This window comes from Amborella trichopoda, chromosome 1 (assembly GCF_054954075.1).
Source record: "Amborella trichopoda isolate Santa Cruz 75 chromosome 1, AtrichopodaSantaCruz75HAP2 v2.0, whole genome shotgun sequence".
Classification (NCBI taxonomy): domain Eukaryota; kingdom Viridiplantae; phylum Streptophyta; class Magnoliopsida; order Amborellales; family Amborellaceae; genus Amborella; species Amborella trichopoda.
The window spans coordinates 42557481-42585121 of NC_142336.1; the positions used below are offsets into that span (position 1 = coordinate 42557481).

General features: G+C 34.6%; 1 protein-coding gene across 1 annotated transcript; it reads left to right on the top strand.

Annotated features, from left to right (window-relative positions):
* Positions 1-12786: 12786 nt before the first annotated feature.
* LOC18425657 (CBL-interacting serine/threonine-protein kinase 12) lies at positions 12787-14892 on the top strand. Its single transcript, XM_006830195.4, has one exon. It carries the CDS (start codon positions 13146-13148, stop codon positions 14577-14579), a length of 1434 nt encoding a protein of 477 aa, XP_006830258.1. The 5' UTR covers positions 12787-13145; the 3' UTR covers positions 14580-14892.
* Positions 14893-27641: the final 12749 nt, after the last annotated feature.

Consider the following 27641-nt stretch of genomic DNA (forward strand, 5'->3'; position numbering starts at 1 on the left):
ACAGAAGTTTGACCGTTGGTCTTTCATATCTCCCAATGTATGGAGAATTTTGAGCCCATATGGGGTTGTGGCTTATAATTCCCTCTACAAGATTATCAAGTCCCCAGGGTCCATAGTTCCTTGTGTTGAAAGCGGTTACCTTGCAATACTCAGATATGCTATTGCAATTTGAAGCAGAAATGAGACAACTTCAACGAGCTGTATCTCCCTCGTTATTGATCTATTTGAAGTGACATTTGGACTGTTGTGTTTGTCTTTATATCCTCTATCACCATGCAAAATTTCACAATGAGAAGATTCATCATAAAAATCGGCAGTAAAAATAATTTGGTATGCCAAAACTACCCTGCAGTTAACCACCTTTCCTCGATTTTCTCATAAGATGGCATGTCAAATCTCTGTAGTTTTGAGTTTAAATTCAAATATCTTGATACTTGAGCTTAAATGTGATTAGAACTTATCATCAAAACCACCCAGATTTGAATTCGAACGTGAATCTATGTTTATCCTATCGGTTTTCACTCAAGGATCTAATTAAACCTGATAGATTTCTATCCTTTATCATCTAGAAAGTTATTTAAACGTACTTTTTAGTGAGAGAGGGGACTGATCGGAAAGAAGCTAGTCTTTCCAACACTCACGCCTTAAAGTCCATTTTGTTACACTCAGTGAAGGAGACAAGCCCATGATAGTGCTACCCTTCTCTTGCGTGCAAGTACAAAGAGAGAACACTGGAGATCACACACTCACTTGAATCCTTAGAGTATGAGGACCAAGACGTGGTCAGTACACCGTGCAAATATTCAGGTATATAGGCATATGCGCTCCTTGGTATTGATCTCCCTCATAGTTCGTTACATTTTCTTTCGTAAAGTCTGTAAGTATTTGTTTCAAGGCTCAAATCAAAAGGTATCCGGCCTTGTGTTAAGGATTGATGTATATTGTAACAGGAATTGGAAGTTCTTGGAACTCCTCACGAACCCTACATATATGTAAAAAACCTTTGTTTTCCTATTATAGAAATATAAGGTTGGATATGGCCCTAGATATATTGGTTTCTTTGGTTCATTTTATGTATTGGAGTCATAACATCATAGAAATATTTCTTGACACATTTCTAGGTAACCAATAAGATATGAATCTTAGGATTTTGTGCTATTTAAGAATATAAATGGTTAGGTTAAGTATCCTGGTGATTTAAGATGTGTTAAGGTCTCTGTAATAAGGGTTTGGAGTTAGGTTTTCTAAGGATTCTCTAGTCCTGGAATTTAAGGTCTTGGAAATGCACCTCAAAAGGAATTAAGAATTTAAGATCTTGGAAATGCAACTCAAAATGAGATTTTTAAAATTGGAAATCCTTTAAAAAACATAGAAAATTAACCATAAAAAGTGGAGCAATATGAGACCTCTACTTAGCCATGCCTTAAATTAGGGTGTGCATGTGTTCGACTATAGTGTGCACAAATTTAGGCCGTTTTACCAAATGGATCTTCCAATCTTGGAATTCCTCATGTCCTACATTAGGAAATTGATCTCATTCAACAGTTTTTAGGGTTGTTTTCAAATTATCCTCTTTTGCTTTGACTTAGCTCTTAAAATTATATTTTTCAACTTAACTTCCCTACATTTGGTTGTTTCATATATATATATATATATATATCCCAAAGGCAACTTCATAGGTTCTTTGGGTCCCTATCTCCAAGTTTATGTGGTTCCTTCTACTAATCGTAGTGAATTAGGTTTTTGGGGGTCCTAAGACACCTTGACATTGAGACAACCATGATTTGGCCATATATGTGCTCCACGCCACAATTTGTAGTGTGCAAGAGCTAGTAGGTAGCTCTCACACCATGGTGTGCTAAAATGGGGTGGCAAATTCATTTTCTCTTTTGACTCTAGGTCCGAGGTGGTCCATGGTGGGCATTTTGATGATTGAAGCAAAGTTTTAAGAAGTTATAAAAAAGTAAGGATGAAAAAGTAATTATTAGGTTGTCTATATTTATAGCGATTCTAATTAGGATTTTTAGGCTAAGGGAAAATGTCTTTCCTAGGTTTAGAGTTCCATTTAGAATTATTTATCCAAAATTAAAGTGTCTACATTTGCCCCTCTTTGTTATTCATGCTTTATTTTTAGTAAAATGAGTTTAAAAGAAATAGGTATTGATGCGAAATAAAATAACTAGTCTTTTTATTATGGAATAGTCAGTGGGTGCCAGCCTCTTTCACAATATCCAAAGCATAAATCAATTCCCTATTTATTGGATACCTTGACTCAGCCTATGTTAAGGAGTTACGCATGTTGAATATCCTTGTCGCCCTATGCTTAGGTTTTATTGTGTCGTTGATTATGGGATTGGATGAAACTGGACATTTTAGTTGACTAAGTCATTGGGTGCTCCTGGTCTTATAGGGTTCTTAATTGTAAACGTTCATGATTGGCTCATTAAAGTTAGCCAATAAATAGAGGGATCACGAATTTAATGTGTGGATTATAGTTTTAAGAGCAAGTCATATCTATAAAGATAAATGCAATGCAATCGTGTAGGGGACTCTCTCTTCAATAGATCTATCTGACACATTTCGGGTTGCTTCCCATAATATAGCTATTATGTCCACGTGTCATGCAAAGGTTTTTGAGGATTTGGTTATTGCTCTTGCAAGCCTCGAACCACATGCAGGAGAACACCAACCTTCTGACTCACAATATCATCCTTAGACATCTTTATGACCTCAATGAGGAATAACCTGTAATGTAACCCTCAATAGTCGTACTTGTACAGGGGTTAAATATTTTGGACTTATTCCTAGGTCTAGACCACTCAAGCCAAACAAGTCAACAAAAAAACCATAAAATACCATACTAAGCCCACATGAACCAAAGTCCCACTAGAATACATTTTCATTATAGTCATGATATTTACGTGCTCTTCAGACCTTTAAAGGCCACAAATCTTATTAGCTCCCATTTGGCTTTTGAAGGCCATACAATCACTGTCCCCCACACTATCTCAAGCCCATCCGAGGTACATGCTTGGCATATACATTTGCCACTAAGCCATTACTCATGGATCTACTAACATATCCTTTGTAGGAAAATAAGCATCATCAACATCTCCTGCTCGGATCTCATTCGGTATATGTTAGTAGTCTATCTTTATATGCCTTGATTTCTTGTGAAATCATGACTCCATAGCTATAGAAATTGTAGGATGGTTATCGTAAAAGATCCTCAAGCATGATCATTTGACATGGTCGAATCTCAACTGATTCAGAAACTTCTTCAACCAGAAGACCTCTTTTGTTGCTAAACATACCACATGCTCTGACTCTATAGTAAAAACTGCAATGATGTGTTGTTTCTTTGAGCACCAAGAACCAACATCACTAGCAAGGTGCAATATATATTCAGGTATGGACTTCAAGTCATCTAGATTGCCTTGATTGCATGCATCTAAATATCCTTATATCTGAATATCCAAGCCTCCTCCATAGGTAAGCACGTGATTAATTGTTCTGTTTACATATTGTAGTACTCTTTTAATATCCTTTCGGTGCTCAATGCCCATATTGCTTTGGAATATGCTAGATTGCAAATCATACTCACTGGCGAATATGTGTCTACAATTTTTCATTTGATTCTTTGGGACATCTTTTTCATTTGAATCTTTGGGATACATAGCTAGGCTTCGCTTTGTCTCATCAATCGGGGTAAATGTGTGCTTACAGTTTTTCATCTCAAATCTCCCTAAGAATTTTTTACAATATGTTTTATTGGGACAACTGAATGGTTCTCTCTACTCTATTTCTTATAATATTAATTCTTAAGCCATATGATATCTCTCCAAGATCCTTTATATCATAAGGCTATGACAATAAAGCTTTTGTTTTTGAGACAAAAGTCATTGAACTACTGGCAATTAGCATATTATCCACATATATGAAGATGAATACAACATCACTCCTGCTGACCTTGACATATATGCAATAGTTCTCTTAGTTTTCTATAAAAGCATCATTTTGCCAAGGTTTCTTTGAATTTTATATATTATTGTTGTGATGCTTACTTTTAGTCCAGAAAGGAAATTTTTATATTTATATACAAGTTTGAAAAAAACAAAAAAATGCCCCAAAGACAACTAAAAAGATATCATGGGTGGTTTTGTTGCAACTTCTACGACTTCTCGGCACCAAATATATTTAGAAAACAATAAGAAGCACAATTGAGCCCTTGTTCAAGATCAAACTGAGCTTAGGTCTATGGAACCCTCACTTTTCATAGCAAAGGGTCTTCCCAATAAAATCCATGGTTTAGGAAAGCTTTGCCATGCCATGGAGTGCAATGGCCCAAACTTAAAAGAACCCCACAAAGATAGATCTTGTTTCTCCAAAGCCATCCTCCAAATTATAGCTCAAATGTGTCTTGTAATAAGAAAATAAATAATGGGGTACCATATACTCCCTATGTATGATTGAGAAGCTATAAATTATAGAGATACCCCAGAAATCAATCTCCGACAGTCTCAGTACCATCACAAATATTTTTGAAGGTCAAAAACCCCCAATTTCACGCCAAATAGAAGTATGTATGCCGTACATTCCCAAAAGGGAACTGATATATACTATGTAGGTCTTATGGTTTGTCCTACATGTCAAAAATAGTAATTTCCTACAACATTGCCCTAAAATTGGGTAAATTTCCCACAAATGGTGAAGGGGATCATACAGAAATTTGGTTGTCTTACTTGTCACCTAGGGATTATTTTTTTATATATTATGTAGAAGATGACTGCCCAGATTGTAAGAAATCTAAGAGAAAATTTTGTGAGTTGTCATGGTTATGCAAATTACAGTCCATCTAACCTCGCCTTGGTACTTTCATGATGACTTCACATCCGTACGATGTCTTGGGATATTATCACATGCATGTCGAAGTGACTTGAAGGGCTTCACAATGGATCAGGGGACGGATTGAAGCCCGTCCGGGCATAAAACATGGCTAATTTTATGATGTTGCAGAATATTTCATTTTCAGCAACTTGTCGAAGCCATAACTTTGTCAAATGTGGGTTATTTTTTGTGCTTATCGATGCAAAAAACGACTGTAGCAGACTCGCCTTAATTTTTCCATCTGCCAAATGACATATAATCTTGACAATTCTATGGAAAAGTGCATGAATCCAAAAGAAAAAAAAAAATGCTAGAAGTCCACTAAATCCTCGGAGTTTCAAGCAAAATTCATATCAAAACGGTCATGATGGCCCGGTATATGTTTTCCCATGGAAGATGGTCTCTTCTGACACCAAAAAGTGTGAAATAAAGGCCCCATACCATGTAGATGGGAAGATACCCCATTTTAGGACTTAAAGCATCTTAGGACATTGTTGGTGTCTAATTTTATCATTTTTTGCTTTGCCGGAATTTTCTTCTTATATTTCTTAACATTTAAATCCTAACCCAACCAACTATTGTTTATTCCAGTGTTCAAATGTCGCCAAATCGCATCGGACGACACAGGAATTGACCCCCCTGTGCCGGTTGTAGCAAAACACGGAGAACCCCCCGTGTCTAGAGAGAACCGGGCGGTTCGTAGCGATAACTCGCCGAATCGCTATAGTGACTCGTCGAGTTTGCAATTTTTTAAAAATTTAACGCGTCAGGCGCACATGGGTCATAACCTGCTACGCAACCAACGCACATGGTATTTCCCCTTCAGAAGGATTTATAGCATACAAACAAATGTTAAATCTTCGATGTGGGGTAATTCTTACATGCATGAGAAACGGTTATAAGGTTTATACGGCCATTAAAAGCACACTATTATTACCTAGTGCAGTTGGTTTTAACTCTCAAGATCTCCTTCGACATCTCGGGTATCTCCTTCGACGTCTCGGGTTTGAGCCTCTTGGGCGCCATCCTTATTTGTCCTCTAGAAACAAAATAAAGTAAAGTAAAAGGAAAAAAATAAAAAATAAAAGGTTTTTCAATAAAAAAAAAACACTTTGTTTGTCTTTGACAAGAAACAAAATAAAATTGAAGGAAAAAAATAAAGTACAGTAAAATAAAATAAAGTAAAATAAAATAAATTCCTTTTTTGAAAAAAAACTCTGTCCTCTAGAAACAAAATAAAGTACAATAAAATAAAGTAAAAGGAAAAAAATAAAAAATAAAAGGATTTTTACAAAAAAAACCTCTTTTTTGTCCTCTACAAGAAACAAACTAAAGTAAGAGGAAAAAATAAAAAATAAAACGTTTTTCAATAATAAAAATATATATATAAAAAAAAAAGTAAAAGGAAAAAGTAAAAAATAAAAGGTTTTTTAAAAAAAATGTAATATAATATATATATTTTTTATTTTCTTGTCAAAAAAACAAAATGTAATATAACAAGAATTAAAAGGTAATATAATATTGTCAAAAAATAAAATAAAAAATGTAGCACCACCTATTCTTATTTTTTTGGATTTGTTATTATTTGTATAATAAAATAATTATAAAATATAAACCAACAATTTCAATTTCAGTTATAATATCAAGTTAATTAGGTTGTAATAATTTGGGTTTTTTTTTAGCAGATTAGAGTTTTCTACCAATCGAGATTTTAGTGGCCATTTTTTCATTGATTTAATTTACTATTTATTGTAATCTATGTATAATTATATATATTTTTTAATGATAATTCTATGATTTTTTTTTTATATGATGTAAATTTAATGATTAACATAAGTTCATATAGGGAGTAACATCTCAATATTTCGCAAATTGATGAAATAAATGAAAGTTAATAATGCAGTACTCTTATTTTTTACTGAATTCCAAAAAAACAACATTTATAATGAAATTTAATAAATTTTTTGGATTTTTTTAAAGCTTAATCCGACCGATTCGGTTGATTCTCGATGTGGATCACCTATTCACTAATCCGAATAGATTTTTGAAGTGCCCGATCCGAGACACCGATCCGTTTTTTAAACGACTAGTGTCTAGCTAGGGTTGATCCGATGGATAGTGACATTCATTTACTTTATCCATTTTTATCCTTCAATGTGCATTGGGTGGTATCACACGCGAGCGTGCACACACGAACATGCGGGTGCGTCGGCGGCGCGGCACAACCAACAACTGAACGGAACTTGCCTCTTTTAGATCCATAAGCAATGCCGACTTAGTTTCACACTGAATTAATATCTATGAACTAAACTAAAAATAAATAAACTAAAATTGAAAATATACAATTAAATAGAAAAAGGAGGAGATACTAACCCCAAAAAACAAAAAGTTGGGGCAAATGTCATGACCACATGTTGTTTACATCTTGAAGCCTTCTCTTTCGCCTAAAAAAATAGGCACATGAGGGATTTGGGAAACCTAGGCGATCTTATCCCTAGGGTGGTTTTGAGTTAGGGAATTGTTAAACGGTTTTTTGTGGGAAATCTAACTTGTGGAGAATTAGAGCTTTCTATCATAAGGTTTTCTAGGTTACCTCGATCTAGGATTTAGTTCGGAAGGAATCTTTAGAGATTTTTTTAGGGTTTTTAGATTGTAGGTTTTTCCATAATATTTTATGTGGATTTTAGGTTAATTTTCTAATTTTCTAGGCTTCCTAATTTCTAAGCTGATTTTCTAAGGTTTTTGTAGGGAATTTTGGATTTTCTATGAATTTCTAGTGATTTTAAGATGATTTTTCGAAACCCATCCCCCCCCCCCCCCCCCCCCCCCCCCCCCCCCCCCCCCAACCTGTATTATTTTTACCGACATGGGTCTGTGACTCGCCATGGGTTGTGGAGAATGCCCCACATTACTCAAATCGAGTCCTAGGCTAGGGACCAAAATGGAAATTCTACCTACAATTATCAGAACTTTTAAACTGTATATTCAGATACAAACGATTATTGGACTATTGGAAAAGCTTGTGACTTTTTTTATAATTTGAAATCAAGTTTAGTCCATTTTGAGTGAGTTCTAAGGAGTATATAAGGTTAGGACTTTAAGGTATCGATTTTCAAGTTTTTGGGTATCATATAAGTGTTTCGATAATGTTTATTAGGTTCAACGGTGTCTAGGATGACTAGCTTGGGGTATTAGATAGGTTCAAGTCTGGGTTTTAGACCTGAGAATGTGATGGGTTTTAGACCTGAGTTCTAGGTTTTGGGGAATTCCCTTGGGCAAAATTATAAGGGTGTGTTTACAATTTTCTCTATCATATCCTAAATTATTTCTTTATTTAGAAAAGATAGGATATGTTTTTTTTTTAAAGAAATAGAAAAATAACCTACATTATGCCCTACGCTGCTCTATTTGAACATTGCATGCCTTAACTCCTCTCTAGAGATATGGTCCCTTGTTTTTTTAACAGATGACCATCCCTTAATTGTGGCTTGACAAATACCGGATTGATACTTATAAGTATTTATTATATAATATAGTAATTTTCTGGGCACACATAACGGGGTTGTTACCATTTACAAACCTTTTGGTTATATGCAAACATTGGTTGAAAACAAATATTGGTGGGATGGATCATCCATCACAAAGACCCGTTAGATCACCGGATTGCCGATCTAGATGGTCCAAGCCGACGACCTAGAATAATGTAAACTCAAAAATAAAAGCATGAACAAAAGGATTTATGCCAGGGAGGGGATTAGGAGGACCTAAAGAAATATTAAACAAATTAAAAAGAGGTAAAAATATGAAAGAGGCATTTTACAGGAGACTACTCTATTACAAATTAAACCAATTCACCCCCTCCTAATTCCCGATCAAATGGGCGATTCCGAATTTCCAAAGAGTGAAAGTCGGTTGGCAGAACACCAAACTCGGCATCAGTTTGTTGAGCAAAATATCTGGCGAGTCAAGCTGACCACAGCTCCACAAATCGCGGGTTCTATTGTTTCACCAGTGTGCCACGTGTATTCAAGTCACCGAAAACTTTCAAATTTAACGAAATCTGGTATATTTGTCTTCGGCTCTGCTTTTTCATTTTTGGCGGATTCTAGAAAGTCTTCAACGGGACCTGTAAACCACTCCTTTGCCCTCAAAACAATTAATATTAGATATAAAACAATTATTAATCATTTCGTTTTATAATTTTAGTGAATAAGGGAAAAAGATTGATGATTGCTATGCCACCTTGTTGAATAAAATAATTAGGTAATAGCGATCCTATCTTTTTTTTGAACGTTGCGATCGAACTTTTTTCTCATGGAAAAAGCGTATACAAAGCCGAGGCTCTAAACAATCAAATTAGAGACATCGAAAATTTCACTATAAGAGGTTGTTTTGATGCCCAAATATCTTCAAATTGATCATCCCAGCATCATGATGCAAGGACATGAAAAAAAAATAGGTTTTAAGTTTTGGAAATAGTGTATCTGACTACACAGTTTTTTACGGTCAATTTTTGAGATTTTCAAGTATTTATAGATCTGTCCGATCTATACTAGTTTTTAAACTTTAAATTTTATAATTAAAAATGAAAATATTTTTTAATGTTATCACAAAGATTTACAATATTAAAACTACATTTCTCGATCCCATTTGAAGGTGTGCTTTACTTTGATTGTTTAGAGCTTTGACCTATACAAACCACACCCTTTTCTCAAATGGAAATTGTGTAAAATAGAAAAGAAACGAGAGTTTATAGGTGGATCGTTTTCATAACATAAACTTTGAAGATTATTAAATTATTTATTTTTATTACAAGAAGATCCCCATATGGCTATGAGAAGTCAACTAGATGTCAACTTGTATAGTTTGAGGTGCGATACAAATCCGTAAAACCTAAATATTATATGCTTTAAAGAAGATCTAAATATATACAGTATTTATAAAATATTAGAGACAAGCTATTGCTTTTAATATACGGAAATCACACGTAGTTAAATAGATTTTTTAAAATTGTTGATGGCAACACATTAAACTAGTGTTTTAGAACTCACAGTTGGATGGGTGATTCAAATTGATTTGAATAAGTAATTGAAAAATTTAAAAATAAAATATAAAAAAATTAATAGGTATTTATACGATGGTAATTTAGGGCAATTTGATAAAGGAAAATTGTTTCATGCGGACAGGGCTATATTTCTACATATACGGTCTAAAGGTATAAGCATTAATTTTAAAGGTGAATGCAAATAGGTGGTCCATCTACCTCTAAAAACAAATGAGATTAACTATCAAAAATTTTTTTAAAAAAATTTATTATTTTTATTTATTTTTGTATATTCATGATATCCATATTAGAGATTCCTAACATGTCCATAAAAATTAAGTCCAAAATCCATATAAAAAATAGTAAGAGGCGCCTCATTTATACATGGACTCATAGAAACCAGGTCCCTTAACCAAACACTTGATAAGTTTAAAAAATAAAAAAAAATAAAATAAGAGGTTATAAGATAAAAATTGAGCAAAACTCCGTGCCAAACCGATTTCGTCTCAACCAAATCAACATCAGATCAAGATTGACAATCGTTAGATTTCCAAAAACTCCATTGAAGTCCTCCGCAGCGCCGAACTCCAAAATCGACGGTGAACAGCGCCGTCGGTAAGGGTTTTGGGAAGGGGTCCAATTGCAATAATTTGAGTTGGAAAGGGTTATAGAGTCTTTTTCCGTTACAAATAAAGAGAAGGCACGACGACACCTTTGGTTTTAATTCCGACAACCGAAGCCTCGGTGTATAGCCAGCTCTCTTCGATATTCTGATTGTTAAGCAGTCACGTTACGTCGTTATAAAGTTCACGCCATCTGTCAAACAGGCTAGGGCGGTCGCTGCGACTTTGCCGGCCTGTTGAACAAATAATTTACTTAAAAAATATATATAATTTTATTTTTTAAGTAATTGTATAGAAGTGTTTGGTGAGACGACCTCTCACACTGTTCTCATGCAGTCTCCTTACAAAATATATATGAAAGATATATTTTTGATCCAAATTTTAGAGTTAAATAATCTCAACCATGACAATGATTTAAATTTATAATTTTTTAAAAAGAAAAAGTTTATATAAAATTGCAACTTTAAAATATAGAACTACAGCTACACTTAAAAAATCAATCGGAAAAAGGTTGTTTTAATGTTGAAAAACCTTCTAATTGATCATCTCGACAACTAGATATATGAATATGAAAAAAATATTTTTATATTAAATCCCATAAATAATTTATCTTACAATACATTATCTAGACTGTTTGTTTTTAAGATTTTCATATGTTTATGGATTTACATGATTTTAACTATTTTTAAAGTTTAAAATTATAATTAGATATAATAATAGATTTTGAGATAATCCTAGAATCAATTTATACCAAAATTACATGTTATGATAAAATTCGGAGATTTAAAGTTGCAACCTTATAGAAACCATACCCTTTTTAACAATATAGATATTAGTTTTAAAATTCTTTTTTGCACCATCCATTTCAACTTTTAGTGGATTTGACATCCATCTTAGAGATGGATGTTAGATAGACAATGGATCACATGGCAATAGGTAAGTCGGTTGACTCACGTATCCATATAAAAAAATTAGATATAATTTAAAGTAGTGAGAAAATATATACTAATTTTTTGCTTTACTAAGGATGTAACTATTGATAGAGTAAAATGAAGAACCAAGATTCATGTATATGATCTCAAATAGTTGGAAAACTGCTCTAATGATGATAATGTTATGATATCATTTATTTACATTATAAAGAGATCACAATTGCGACTAACCATTAGATCTGAATTGGATGGTTTGGAGAAGTGTTTGATAAATCGGCCGAGTCAACTCGAACTCAGCTGAGTTACTTGGGCTCGGGCAGTGGATGAGCCTGAGTTGGAGGTCCAACTCAGGGATATTGAAGAACTCGAAAAATTTATAAGAAATCTATTTGAAATATGTTTTTTTATATTTTTTATTATTTTGACAAAGATTATGGATTATTTTAGCAAAGAGTACTTATTTTTACATTTTTCCATTTTTTTTGTGAAATTTTGTAAAATACTCCTAGTTACAAAGATTTTTTAAAATCTATTTGTTGGCTCCATGTTTTTTTTACCACAGGTGTGTTTTGTTTAAATTTATTATATATATATATATATATATATATATATATATATATATATATTATATTTAATTTTTTGTTATATATATATATATATTTACCACATTGTTTTGATGCTATTGCATGCATCCCTACTCGGGCCGAGTTACTTGGACTCTCGACTATGGCATGGGCAGAGTACTCGACTCAAGAAGTTGTTTCGTACACTAGTTTGGAGCGAGAGCGAGTTTTAGAAAAAAAAATTTCACTGTAAGACTAGCCAATTGCATACTTATAACTACTTGATTTAAAATCGGATGGACAAAAACATTCCTGACTCTTTATGTTAAAAAGGGAAATTGTCTCATGCGGGCTGGGTCGACTACATATGCAGTCTAAAAAAGTGTAAAGCATCAATATTAAAGATGGATATGAGTGGTGTTCTATCTAAATACAATGAAAACTGACCGTCCAAATGTTTTTTTATTAGGATTATTATTTTTAGTTTTAAAAATTTACTTATTTTTCCATATTTATGATATTAATGTTAGATTACATGTCTTTAAAAATTATATAAAAAATCGATCTCAAATTAGATTTATTAATAAGCCCGCATTTCTACATATGCGGGCTTGGCCGCATAGAAACCGGGCCCTATTAAAAATGAATAGTTTGTGCTTTTCCAATTAAGTCCATTTCCATTAATTATAACCAAAAGATTTGATAATTTAGAACTCTCCAGCTCCTCTTCTTCTCTCATCTCTGTTAGGCAAGAGAAAGGCCGGCATTCGTCTGTGACGGAAACAGTCCGTCACCGTCACCGTCGCCGTCGCCATCTGCCGTTAACCCTTAAAGGACTTTTTTCCCTCTTCAAACAAACGTTGCAATGGTGGATCGGCAAAACAAAACCCTAATCTATCCATGCCAAAACAGCTCCTCGGTATTGATACAAAACCCTAATCCGTCCAAGCCAGAACAGCTCCTCTGTTGTCCAGCATCATAGGAGGCTTGAATTGAAGATTTCACCGAATTCGCGATCACAGCTAGAAATCGACAAACCTTGAATCAAGAGCTTTAATGGCGGATTTACAGAGGAATAGAAACCACTAGCTCATCGATGGCAGAGGAAAAGAAGCAGCTAAAAAAATCAGCACAAGGTCTCCTCCTTGGTCGATACGAGGTAGGAAAGCTTCTTGGCCATGGCACCTTCGCGAAGGTCTACCATGCTCGGAACGCAAAAACAGGTCAGAGCGTTGCGATCAAAGTTCTTGACAAAGAGAAGATCCTCAAAGGAGGCCTTGTGTCTCACATTAAGCGAGAGATTGCCATCCTTCGGCGAGTCCGGCACCCTAACATAGTCCAGCTCTACGAAGTCATGGCCTCAAAGGTGAAGATCTACTTTGTAATGGAGTATGTGAAAGGAGGGGAACTCTTTAACAGGGTTTCCAAAGGAAGGCTCAAAGAGGAGACGGCAAGAAAGTATTTTCAGCAACTGATTAGTGCAGTTGGATTCTGCCATGTTAGAGGCGTTTATCACAGAGATTTGAAGCCTGAAAACCTCCTCCTAGATGAAAATGGAGACCTGAAAGTCTCGGATTTCGGACTTAGTGCTGTGTCTGATCAGATCAGGCAAGATGGTCTCTTCCACACATTTTGTGGAACTCCTGCCTATGTAGCACCAGAGGTCCTGTCAAAAAAGGGTTATGATGCAGCAAAGGTCGATATATGGTCCTGTGGCGTGATCCTGTTCGTTTTGATGGCAGGTTACCTACCCTTTAATGATCCGAATGTTATGCTACTGTATAAGAAGATCTACAAGGGTGAATTCCGGTGCCCTAAATGGTTTTCAAGTGATCTCTCCAAACTGCTCGCTCGGCTCTTGGATACTAACCCTGAGACCAGGATTACAATACCAGAGATCATGGAAAATCGATGGTTCAAGAAGGGGTTTAAGCAGGTCAAATTCTACATAGAAAATGATCGAGTTTTCAAAGAAGCAGACGATGCAGTGGAGAGCTCAGGAGAGTGCTCGGAGAGCGATGGGGAATTTTCAGCTGATGTTCCAGTGAAGCCCAGGGGCCTTCCAAGACCAGCAAGCCTAAATGCCTTTGATATCATCTCATTTTCTCCAGGTTTCGATTTGTCAGGACTTTTCGAAGAGAACAAAGGGGAAGAGGCAAGGTTCGTTTCTGGTGCACCTGTGACTTCGATTATATCAACATTGGAGGAAATTGCAAAAGTTGTGAGCTTCACAGTGAGGAAAAAGGAGAGTTGTGGTATGAAATTGGAAGGGGGAAGAGAGGGAGAGAAGGGGAAATTGGAAATTGCAGCCGAGATTTTCGAATTGACACCCGATTTGGTTGTTGTCGAGGTGAAGAAGACAGGGGGTGATCGAAGAGAGTACGAGGAGTTTTGCGACAGAGAGCTGAGGCCTGGTTTGCGGAAAATCATGTCTGAGGTTCGTATGCATGATTCTCTTAATCCTCGTCATCTTGTTTCTGATAGTGATGAACCTGTTACTCCTCATCATGTTGTTTCTGATACAGAGTGAGAAGAGTGAATTCATGTGAATTGCATTATTATTAATGCAGAGTATCTGCTCTTTTTCCTCTTCCTTTTCTCTTAAAAGTAAATATGAAAAATATATATTATTAAAGTTATTTCTTTTATTTCTTCATTTGTATCGACATGGTGCTTATTTAGAATATTCAAGTTATCATACGATCGTCTGCAGAGTGTTTTGCTCTTGCCTTGTATTGTCTCTACCTGTTACTCCTCATCATCTTGTTTCTGATACAGAGTGAGAAGAGTGAATTCATGTGAATTGCATTATTATTAATGCAGAGTATCTGCTCTTGTTCGTCTTCCTTTTCTCTTAAAAGTAAATATGAAAAATATATAATATTTAAGTTATTTCTTTTATTTCTTCATTTGTATCGACATGGTGCTTATTTTAGAATATTCAACTTATCATATGATCGTCTGCAGAGTGTTTTGCTCTTGCCTTATATTGTCTCTGTATATTTTGTTGATTTGTGAGTTGATATCCGCCATTAATCTCTGTTTTTGGAAGTGGTGGTTTCTTAATGGTGAATATCTAATATTGTACCACCGAATTTTGTGTAGACCGTAAAGAGATGGTGTTTGGGGTTAGATTGGTAATAAGTTATTCCGATCCTCCGCGGATAAGGGTGATACAGGTCCGGGTCCCCGATATGTTTTTCTAATTATTTCTAATAATGAATTTTGTTGGTTTTTCTAATTATTACTAATAATGAATTTTGTTGGTTTTTCTAATTATTACTAATAATGAATTTTGTTGGTCTATGTGATTATACAGAGAGAGAGAGAGAGAGAGAGAGAGAGAGAGAGAGAGGAGCTTCTTGATGTGATGCAATTTTATAATTTAATGGTTAAAAGTGGATAATTAAATGGTTAAAAGTGGTTGTGAGGTCTTGGTACCAAAAATCATTTAAATATAGTATACCTTTTAAATGGTCTCTTTTAAGTATGGGTGCAGTTTGTATAGAAATCTTCTCATGATCAATAATGCATCAAAACAACCTCTTTTTTTTTTAGTGGAATTTTTGAGATTGGGCTCTAATTTGATTGTTTAGAGCTTTGGCTCTATATAAACTTTTTCCTTTATAGTTTTGGCATTTATCATTTTCTTGCCGCGAATTAACAAGGCGAGAGGCGGGGTTATGGTACATCGGAACTCCATTGCCCGGGCCGGGGAGTCTCTAAGTAAAAACTTGAAAAGTGAATAAAAAGGAAAAGGGAAAAGTTTATATAAGGTTGCAATCTTAAAATGTAGAATCATAGATGCACCTCAAAAAGCTATAGAAAATGTTATTTTAATATTGAACAAACCCTTTATTCGATCATCTCGACATTGAGATGCATGAATATGAAAAAAAAGGTTTTTAAGTCCCGTAAATAGTGCATCTTGCATCACATTATCTAGACCGTCTATTTTCGAGATTTTCGTATATTTATAGATCGATTTGATTTTAACCATTTTTGAAATTTAAAAATTTCTAATTAGGTGTGAAAATAGATTTTAAGATGAAACTAAAAAAAAGTTATAACAAAATTGTATGTTATAATAAAATTTTAAGGTGTGCCTTAATTGGATTGTTGATTGTTTAAGGTTGCATCCTTATAGAAACCGCAATTTACGCATGCTTGGTGGAGTCTAATGGAACGATGATAGCAAGTAAATTTATTTATATGAAATCATTTCTCTCTTCATTCGATCGATCTTGCAAGTCCTTTTCGGTTTGTTAAAATTATGTAAACTATTTTTTTCTTTTGCAAGCTTCAACCATGGGCAGCCACTCATTGAAAAATGAGATAAATGGATGAAGCAAATGGATATGATATATGAGGGCAATGAGGAATAGGAAAACTCATCTCATAATGCAGTGAAAGGACCCCACTCTCTTGTCCCACCGTTACGCGTTTGCCACCAAAATTTTATATGCTCCTATGTCTGTCCGGGTTATAACTTTTGTGAGGGAATGTGTACTATATAATACAAGTAATGATCCACATCCATATATTTAGGACTTTAAAGGATCTTCATTAAATTTGACACAGATTTTTAAAAAAATTATCATATGAGTGTGCGACTTGATTTTTTTAGAGATCTGTACGAAATTTAATTATGATTATTTAGGGTCTTACACATACTGGTGTGGGAGGATCTTACAAAGTCATTTCCCATATAATAGATATATGATCTATGTCATGATACACTGGTAAAATTTATAAGTTGGTTTAAAATTCCTTGTATGGCGGTATCTTAGAAATTTAGAAATTTTAAAAATAACTTCTAAAGAATATCTCGAAGAACGTTATGGTTCTCGTTTTTTTTCGAAGTATTAAATGCTCTTGATTTGGTAATGTTCGAGATGCAATTAGTTCTAGCGAGTACACTTTCAAGATACAAGTTTAATATTTCAGTTTTTAGTCATCGAGTTGCATAATGATTGACTTTTCCGTAACTACAATTCAATCTTTGATTTGTTTTTCAATTGGTAAAACAACCACAAACATCAATTGAAAATAAATATAAATAAGTATAAAATCTTTTATTCTAGAATAATAGAGTTTAAAAAACTGCTAGTAAAGTTATAATTAACTAAATATTATATCATATGATGACAACCATACTCTCAAATTGTTTTGGCTAGAATCTTCTCACCAAGATAGGCGATTTTTCTTCTTTTGTTGTTCCCTTATCAAAACAAAATTTCCCTGTATTTATAGATATGAAGTTTCAACATATGTGTTTACACATGGCCTTAGACTATGCATTTCATAATTACACACGCATGGTAGCTTAGTAATACCACATGTAACTATAGTGATGCCACCTATAAATGTACATAATTTTATATTATTTTAATCGCGACACCTGCGTTGTTCATTGTGTATTTATTTTTAAGGTTGGTATTGTGACCTATTGTTTATACTCGAAAATACAAGCAAGGGACTTCGTTCCCGCCGTAGTTTTGAGTGCAAATAAATTGATGAATTGATAGAGTATGTCTTATCAAAATACGCTCTGAGAGAGTATTAGGTCCTAATACTTTATCCCTCTCGAACCACCGACAAAGTGAGATTCCTCTTATTTCAATATTAGAACCCAGCAAAGAAAGCGTTCAAAAGAGGTTTGAGATAAAGAGGAGATTTTAGAAGAAGCGGTTTAGAAAGAGAAGAAGAGAGGAGAACCACGAATAAACAATTAAGCTAGGGAAACATAAATACACATGAGTAACAAATCTAACATGAGTAACAAATCTAACTATAAAATGCAAGAAAAATAAGAAGGCAACAAACATGGAGGTTACAAAGTCTAAGCTAGCATCTAAGTTAAACATGCATAAAACACAATGAAAGAGAGAGAAAGGATTAAAGAAAAGAAAGACTGGATGTGAAGAAGAAAAGAAAGGAAATCTTTACTACAAAGACAGAGGGATATAAATATAGGATGAGAATAAAAATCGTAAGATAACATAGATGAGAAGGAACCACAAAGAAAAGAAAACTAAAACTAAAACTAATAGATGATACGCAAGGGGAGTAATAAAAATAAATGAAAAAGAGGGATAGAGGGAAAAAGTGTTAGAGAGTGTTAAAATGAATGAGATAGAGAGAAATAGATAATGATGCATTGAAAATGGGGAAGAGATGAATAGATAGACATGGATCAATAATGAAAGATGATAAATAGACGAGGGAATAAATAAAACAAGAGAGCATAAAATAAACTAAATTATTGAACAAAATATAAGGGGAAAACAAGCAATATGAGTATCAAAGAAGAAGATGAAAGGAGGGGAGGTAGAAATAAATGATCTCTAGAATACAAAATAGAAGAAAAGAAAGAGAAAAACCAAAGTCATTCTTCAAGAAAGATACACATAATAGAAAAATGGTGATGAATACCTAAAGAAAAGAGAGAGAGATATATATATCTATGCTTCGAGATCAATAAAGAAAGGAAGGGAAATAGATATAACAACTTAAGAGAAATAACCATTTAAGAGAGGAAAGAGAAAATAGTTATTTATTAGAGAGATGAAAGAGGGAGGAACATTTACATTATCAAAGGAATAAAAGAGAGAGAAAACAAACAAAACAAGTTAGGAAGAAATAAATGCAACAAAGGAAGAGAATCTAACAATACATTAAAAGATATGGAGATTAGGTGAGGGGATAAAATCTATGGCACCAAATAAAGGAAATAAGACTGGGAATAAATATAAAAAAACAAAAGAAATAAATACAAATCAACAAAGGAAAAATGATTATGCAATAAGAAGACAAAAGAGAAAGAGGAAGATCAAATATAACTATGGATAATAAATGCTACATTAAATGAAGGGGCAAAAAAACATAAGTAGGATTATAAATAGGGGAAAATAAGGAAAAACGTACTAAAATAGTTGGAAAAAAATAAATGTAAGAAGTAAAGGAAAAGAAAAAGAACGGTTAAATCATGAAATGAAGAAAGAAGAGAAGTATAACTCTAACAAATGAAAATAAATGCTAGAAAATAAATACAAGAAGGAAGAAAACATGTTCAGGCCAGGCCCCCAAGCCTAGTGCCCAAAATCGGTGCCGATTCAGAATAGTTGGTTGCACAGTCAATCTCGAACTTTCTCGATTTTTAACGAGGCAAGTAGAAATATGAGGAATAGGGCTCAAAAGGTTTGACTATCCAGATCGCCTTCGGTTGATAGTGTATCGTGAAAGAATTGATAGTTTTGGTTTTGGATTGTAGGGACTTGGTAGAATGGGGTTTGCTCAAGTGGGCCCACCTTGGGGCTTTTTCTCTGAACATCAAGTTTAATCTCAAGATCAAGGGATTTTTTACCATAGCCTAGGCACAAAATTAAGAAAACTCGAATAGAGTTTAGGCTCAAGATTCAAGAAGCTAGGACCTTCAGAACTCTGGCGACATTTGGACTAGCGTTGGATCTAGTTGGAATGACACCATGTCATGAATGTGGCAATAATGACAGTTAAGAAATATTAACTGTTCCTTAATGCAGTCGATACGACCCTATCAATATCTGACGTCATTGGCAATGGCACCCAGCATTCTGACTGCCTTGAGATCTTCTTTCGGACATGTGTCGCTTTCTAGTGACTCCAGTCTAGTTCAAGTGGACCAATCAGAGCTCGAAGCTATTCCGACTAGCGCCGACGGCATTTGGAATGACGTCAGATACCACTTGGCACACCGTCTTGGTTGTACCTTCGTTAGTTCTTCATCCAATGGAAATTCAACAACCTTGAGTCGTACTGACGTCTAACATGCCAATACGAGTTTGTCATATCGGCATGTATGGACTGACATGTTAGCGCGTCATCCCAGTCATGTCAACCAAGCTGTTTCTCACATGGTGGAGGTCTTGGGACCTGGCACTAGTTGGATTGGAGCTGGTAGCATTGACACTACCGCCAGACTTTTGATCACTTCTAGAACTCAAAGGGGAGGCCCGGAACTGGGCACTAGTTGCGCTGGCGCTGGCGCCAATGGGAATGACGCTAGGCTCTTGGTCTTCTAGGTCACATGTTCAGTGATTGAAATGGCTTCAGACTTTTGGTAGGGCTTTGGTGGCTGTTAGGGCAACATCAAAGCCTCCTTCTGAAATGCTTCATAGGTAGGTCGTCTTGCATTGTCTAGCCTCTTGATGGCTTTGGTCCCACTATGGAAATGAAAGTTTGGTGGAGGCTAGGTTTACGGAAACGGGTTCCAGTGGGTTGAATGGTTTAAAATATCCTGGTGGTCTGCCTGGAACATTTCAATCTATCTATAACTTCCCTAGTCAAGATTGGGGTGTCTACACCTATACATCTAAAATTCACGATTCTACAGTGAACAAATTAACTAATTGTGCAAAAATGGAAAAAAGAGAGTGTGAACCTCTTGAACCATACTATACCGACTTTACTATTTACTGTGATCTTGCATATACTATTCATATGGTCTTATAAGGTACTATTTATTCGCACAATACTATTGCACAATATTATTCATAATATTATTCATTTGCATAATACTATTCACAGTTGTAGTTTTTCATAACCACAAACTTATATAGTCCAAAAAACTAACAATCCCCCACCTGTTTCAAAACAATGAGATACATATAAAACAAATTAGGAAAGACAATGTCTAAGTACAAATGTCCTAAAGACTTGAACCTTTGCATAGTGTTATGCAAAAAGCTTATCAAGATAGTGAGTGGATAAACCTTAAACTATGTTTTTTATTGATAAGCCTCCCACATACTGCACATTATCTTTGAAAAACTATGACTTTCTTGAAACGCTTGCACATTTAAGGGCCATGTGCTTATCTTGATTGCATGAACGCTTTAAAGAATGCTCAATTATCATAAGAAGCAGCCTCCACTTCCACTCTCGCATAAGTGACTCTATGAAAGATACCCCAACCTAGGCTTTCCATCACCTAAAAAAATAGAATCATTAAGAGTAAAGCTCAACCTCTTCTTTCATTGTAGTAAAATTGTACCACCTAGCAAGGATGTTGGAAAAATACAAATTTCTATTACATAGATATTTTTGGTACATATATACATCAAATATCACACAAGTGATTTTGTTTTTCCCTTTGAACCTTGGACTTGGGATATCCTTGTCCTTAGGTAGGATACCCATCACTTTGTGGCAAGATACATATGAGCTTTAAGCCCATCCCTCTAGCCATCTTCCAGACTTGGTCCCTTTCAAGGCTTTTAGTCACTGGATTTGCCAAGTTCTGGTTAGAACTAACATGAAGTATTGATATTACTCTATCTTCAAATAAGTGTCTCAACTGACTGTGCCTCAAGCGAATATATTTAGATTTTTTAGGATAAATCTTTTTTTTTCCTCGGTATACTGTTGCTTCACAGTCACAATGAATAGAAATTGCAGGCATAGGCTCTACCTCTTTTGATAGGGTTGCAACCCTATCAAAGCATTTTCCTTATAATAATTATGTAATGAATTTAGACACTTGAAATTTCGCTCAATATTCCTGACTTGGTTCATACAATCTATTCATTGCAAATCATGGGCATAATTTTCGATCATCTATAAGAACCATTCGGTACATTGTAGCCCCAACAATAGGTTGGGAAGCCTGCCCTGTTGGCTCGACCTTGAAAATCTAGGGCCTAGGCTACAAAATGTGGCTCGGGGGTTGGGGTAGGCTGGGCCATGGCCACCCTTTCTCCATCCTTATTTGTTTACTTTTTCCCATTTGGGTCTATTAGGTCTGGCCTGGACAGTGCTATATTTGGGCGAGTTCGGGTCTTTTCTTGCCGAGCATGGCTTAGACGGGCCCAGGCTTGTGACTGCATGCACCCCCAAAGCGAGAATGGCTTTAGAACTCCATTGTGGCCTTCTAATCCTAGATCGTTCAATCGAAAATGAATAGTGATTTTTTCTACCCTCATCACTGCCCAAATTTCATCGTACGGTAACGATAATCTGGTAGTGTTTTATTTTTTATTTTTATTATACAAATCGGAATGACCTGAAATCTGGAGAGTATGTACATCTTACTGAGGTGCATCTAATCAAAATATAAAAAAACTTATCCGCAAAAAGTAAATTGACCAAAATACTCTCGAAACATTTCGGGAGTAATTTGGTCAATTTTTTCTTGTAAAATAATTTTTTTTATAATTTTTAAAGATTGATCAATACACGCTCCAAATTTCAGGTCATTCCTATTTGTAAAAAAAAAAATTTTAAAAAATGAAACAATACCAGACAATAGCCATTGCGTAGTATTCCCATATATATATATATATATATATATATATATATATATATATATATATATGGAAAAGATTATGTCAACCCATAGGTTGATTGCTACTGTAAACGCCTACGGTTCAGATTAAATCTGGGCTGATCTAAAGGTCATGATCTCAGTTTGTAATTGAATTTTCATTTTTTTGTCTACAAATCCAAATCACTTGAAATTTGAGGCATCTATTCTTCAAAAATAGTAAAATATAATAAATTTTTTTTAAAAATAATGCACAAAATATAAATCGATCAAAATAGCCCCGAAATGTTTTGAGGTATTTTGATCAATTTATATTTTACGAATTATTTTTTTAGATTTTTATTAGGTACGCCTTGATGAGAAGAAGGAATGCTCTAAATTTCTCATGATTTGGATTTGTAGAAAAAAATTAAAATTAAAATACGAAATGAGGTCGTGACTGTCATATCAGCTCAGATTCAATCTGGACCATGGGCATTTACCTGTAGCAGTCAGCCCGTGGACGTATGGAATCCACTCCCATATATATATATATATATATATATATATAATTTTCTTATATATAATGATTATTTAATATAATAAATATATTTAATATAATATTAGTATAATATAAAATATTATATTAAATATTAATATACATTTATTATGATATTATATTAATTATTAGTATAATAAAAATATTATGTTTATATATTATTTATAATGTAATAATAATATTATACTATATATTTACATTTATTTTATTAATATAGTTTTTATTGAATATATATTATGTGCAATATATAATATTACTATATGGGATTGTATACAATGAGACCATATACCTTTGATACAAGGTGGTCACAATTACTTACAACCGTCCGATGTGAAATTTGATTGCTTGGATGTATCACAGAGTTTGAGAAAATTTCTTTTGAAGTTTGAGCTTGGTCAATGTAATAATTTCAGCCACACAATTTCACATCCAATGGTCATGATTTATGTGACCACCTTGTGCCAATGGTAAATGGTCTCATTTATAGTGAATACTGATCAACAAAAAAAATTATGGAAGATTAAGTTCCTATCCCCCTTAAGAACTTATTCTTTCACTTTTTAACAAAGGAATGTGAACTTTTGTTGAAAGGTTAGTTTCCAAACTTTAGATAGAAAGTGTGAAACAAATGCGAAACTTTTTAAAAATCTAAAAAAATACTTTCAAAAAAACAAGCACGCACTTAGGGAGAAGAGATGAGGTACTGAGCTCTTGGTTCTTGGAGCTATGGTGCCAACTCCCACTTTGGTTATGGTGGTAAAGTTCTGAGTTATGCTTCGAGAGGTGGTGTTCATCCCTCTCATGCCTGCATGAGGCTCAAAAGAAGACATGGGGCCGGCTCCCCTTTTGAAGCTGGTTCTTACATCTAAATAGGGTAGGGGGGCTTCTTTTGTCGACTTCACTATTAACTTTACTAATTTTATTAAACAACATTTTCACAAGATTCACCTTATGGGGAATGCTTGAAACTGAAATTTAATGGTAGTTCTCACGAGAACCCACACCCAGTAAGTGTTGGAGATCTTCTTAGAAACTTAGAGGGTGTGTAGTCTTTAGCAGTGTTAGTAAAATCGCATCGGAATAGTTAACCAGATATGGGGCAAGAAGTGGTTTAACCGACTTAACTGGTAAACCGGCCGATTTGACCATTCTAATTGGGCAAGTCCCGGGCGGCCAAAAGTTTGTTGAAAAAATAAAAAAAGATGAAAAAAAAATCTACTAAAATATGAAAAGCATATAAAGAATAATTAAAACAAAACACATTCAAATGAAGTTAAAAATTAATGAAAAGGTGAATTTTAAAAATGAGTATTAATGACCAAAACAATTTTTAATATTTACCATAATGTAAAAAATATTAAAAAATGTATTACAAATAAAATTCCTTATTTTTGAGATTTTATAGATATTTTTGTTTGAATTTTTATTTTTAACGTACCTGCCAATCACCAAAACTGCCCAAAATTGAAACCAACAAGGGGCCAGTTCCGATCTAACCGGGCGGTTACCGGTTAGATCGGGAGGTTTTTCAGACAATGGTCTTCAGTCATCCAAGACCTTGTGGTTCCACAACTAATCAAGCTCAAGTATGATCCTTTGGCAAGGTATTATGCTTTGTTGTGACTGGGCATATTGTTGTCGAAGATGACTCTTTCAATATTATTGATTGGTATAAGAGATAATGAGGATTTCATGAAAGCTGAAGTCTGTGTGGAAAGCTGAAGTCTGTGTGGATGCTTATTATGGATTCTTGTGTACCTTTGACGTTTCTTTCGAGCATGTGTACAAAGAAGCAAATTTTGAGGCCGACTCTTTTGGCGAGGAGACTGGTGGCTCTTACTTCTTTACTCTCTGCTGATGAATCTCTTTTAGATGTATCACTCCATGTATCTCTCCTTGATTATTAATAAAAGTTCTTAGCCTTTGTTCTAAAAAAAAAAAAAAACATGGAAAGAGAGAGATAATTCTTTATTTTCCTAAAAAGAGAGGCAATTTTGACTTATACAACTTAAAATTTCATTGTGGAGGTTGATGAGGAAAAATAGTAAGGTAATTGGGGAAAACAAATTTTGTGGGTAGACCACTATTCGCAAAATCGAACTGGAACAGTTAACCGGACTTGGGGCTGGGAGCGGTTAGAACCAGAACCGGACTAACCGTACGGTTAACCGGACTACCCGGTCCAGTAGATTTTTCCTTTTATAAATGGGTCAAAAATCCCCTAAAAATAAAACAAAATAAAAAAATAGAAAAACTTAGATTAAGTATATACTATCATATTACATACATTTATCTTACAAAAAAAATTTGTAAATTTTTATATAAATTAATATTTGAATACTATGGAGATATGCAAGACAATTTATCATTTGACATTAATTCAATTAATGAAGTCACAAAGTCCAACTAACAATGGCTAGTAGTAATGAGAGTAGCGATGGGGATAAGGGTATTGTTGTGGTTTGCTATTAGGGTTCACGGGCGAAAAATCTGAGTAAGGCCTGGTGAAGTATGTAATGCCGCAATTGTGCCCCCTCGTCAGTCAGGAACATTTCCCGTGGTTCCCCCTTGGCAAAAGTCTCCTAGACTCGTCCAACCTTCGTGGTGTCCCTCACCCTGTTTTGTGTTACCCCCACCTTGTTCTATATTATGGCCCTCAACAGCTTCAATATTGTCATCATCATGAATAACCAGGATACGGTACCAGCAACGGCTTCATCTCTCCCTTGTTGAGTAGCTGCTACGCCTCGATGCTTGGACTTCCTCTCGAGCCAGTCTCATTAGATCTTCTTGATCATCGGGCACCGCTTCATATTGTGCCCCTTCACATTCTTGGACGACTGGACCTTGCTAGTCGTTTTCCATTGTCACATCTATCTCCTCGTCATCCTGCACCTCATCTTCATCCTCTGCATAATCATCATAGTCGGTATTCATGTCCACTGCTATGTCTCCTTTATTGGGTGTTGCAACATCTGCATTATCATCCATATCATCAATTGCCCCACTAAGGAAATCCTAGTCTAGTAGTGGGGTCATTTGTGATACCTACTCATTGGCGAGGTCCATCCGGAAGATGTAATCAAGAGTGATCGGTGTGTAGTTTGTGGGGGTCCTCTTTATATGTCGCTTTCTCAATTTCAAGTTGTAATGAATGTACACCAAGTTGTACAACGTCTGAGTTTTTAACATATTCCGCCTCGGGGCATGTATCTATTGAAATATACTCCAGTTTCTCTCACATCCCAAGGAAGCATAGGTTTGACTTAGAACTCTACAATCTTTTGCAATTGCTTTGTTCAAATTCCATGTATCGTCCACCATTGTCCGGACACATACAAACATAGACATACTTAACAATAGAAAAGAAATTTATTTTAAAAAAACCACTATAGTATTGTACTAAACTATTACAAGTTTTAACTTAAAACTAACTTGGATGCAATTTTCTAACTACTTTTTTAGCATTGTTGTATGCAAATTCCCCATTTTTTTCCATGTATAAGATAAGCTACAAATAACAAGATGCGTATACAAGAACTTCATACAATATAGAAATGCAATTCATTATTCTGAATTGAAATTTTATTACAAACACATTTTAATTAAGGTTTACGTACTATAAACACTTCATCTGAGTTTCAAGATAAGGCTCAAGCCTGTAGATGTAGTTTTCCACCCCCTCCATGATATTTGCATCATCTAAGGTGGCATTGGAGTACAAGTTCTGTGGGTTAAGAAAGAACCATGCACATAGTTTTTATATTATTAATTACGGTAAATTTACTCAGAGTTGAGAAAGAATCGTGAATTAGCACGATAAATCATAAATTACATATCGCATGGATATCCCCGATGTAGTTGGTCTCTCGTCTTACGATCAACGCTCTCCAATATGTCATTAGTCCATATGTTATTATGAAAAATAGCTTTCCTTGCACGTGTCATTGCATCGAATAGAAACCCCATTGCTGGTTTATCATTAGAGTCAAGTAACCTCAACACTTGCACCAGAAGTTCAGTTACAGAAACAACATGGTTGCATCAAGCCAAAACCTCCGATTGACAATAATGGTTTCAACTTACCTTTCATGTTGACTCGTTGCTGCCCTATCAGTCAAAGCGTATCATTGACCTCAATCATGCATTGCTGCCCAACATTAGTTGTATAGTAAGGAATGTTGTGACGAACCTAGTTGTGGACTCCCTGACAATCTCTCATATGCAATGCTCCCTCATCAAAGCATGGCGGTACATGTGATTGTTTATGAATATTGTAATTAGCTTCCACTTCAAAATACAAGTTTTAACCCTCTTTAGCTTCCTAATTTCCTTAAGCATCAAATTAATACAATGGGCAGCACAGGGAGTCCAATAAAGATTGGGTCTTCTCTCCATTACCAACAATGCTTTTTCTTGTTACAAAAATTACATCAAACTCTTTCTTTGTCATTCACTTTTATGTCATACTGTTACTCCACATCTCCCCTCCTCGTCTTATTATTTTCTTGTAAATTTTCTTGAACATAAAAGTCATTAAAATTTTGTTTTACTATTAAATTTTAATTTTTTATAAAATAGCATATTTATTTGGGATATATTTGCCTCAATATTTTACCCAAGCAAGGTGCTCTTTATAGTTTCGATGACTCAAAACCTAAATAAAGCTTTACAAATTGATCCATCCCTCTTTACATAATGCAACTCAAGATAATTAAACATACAAGTAAATACGCAAAATAAATAAACAA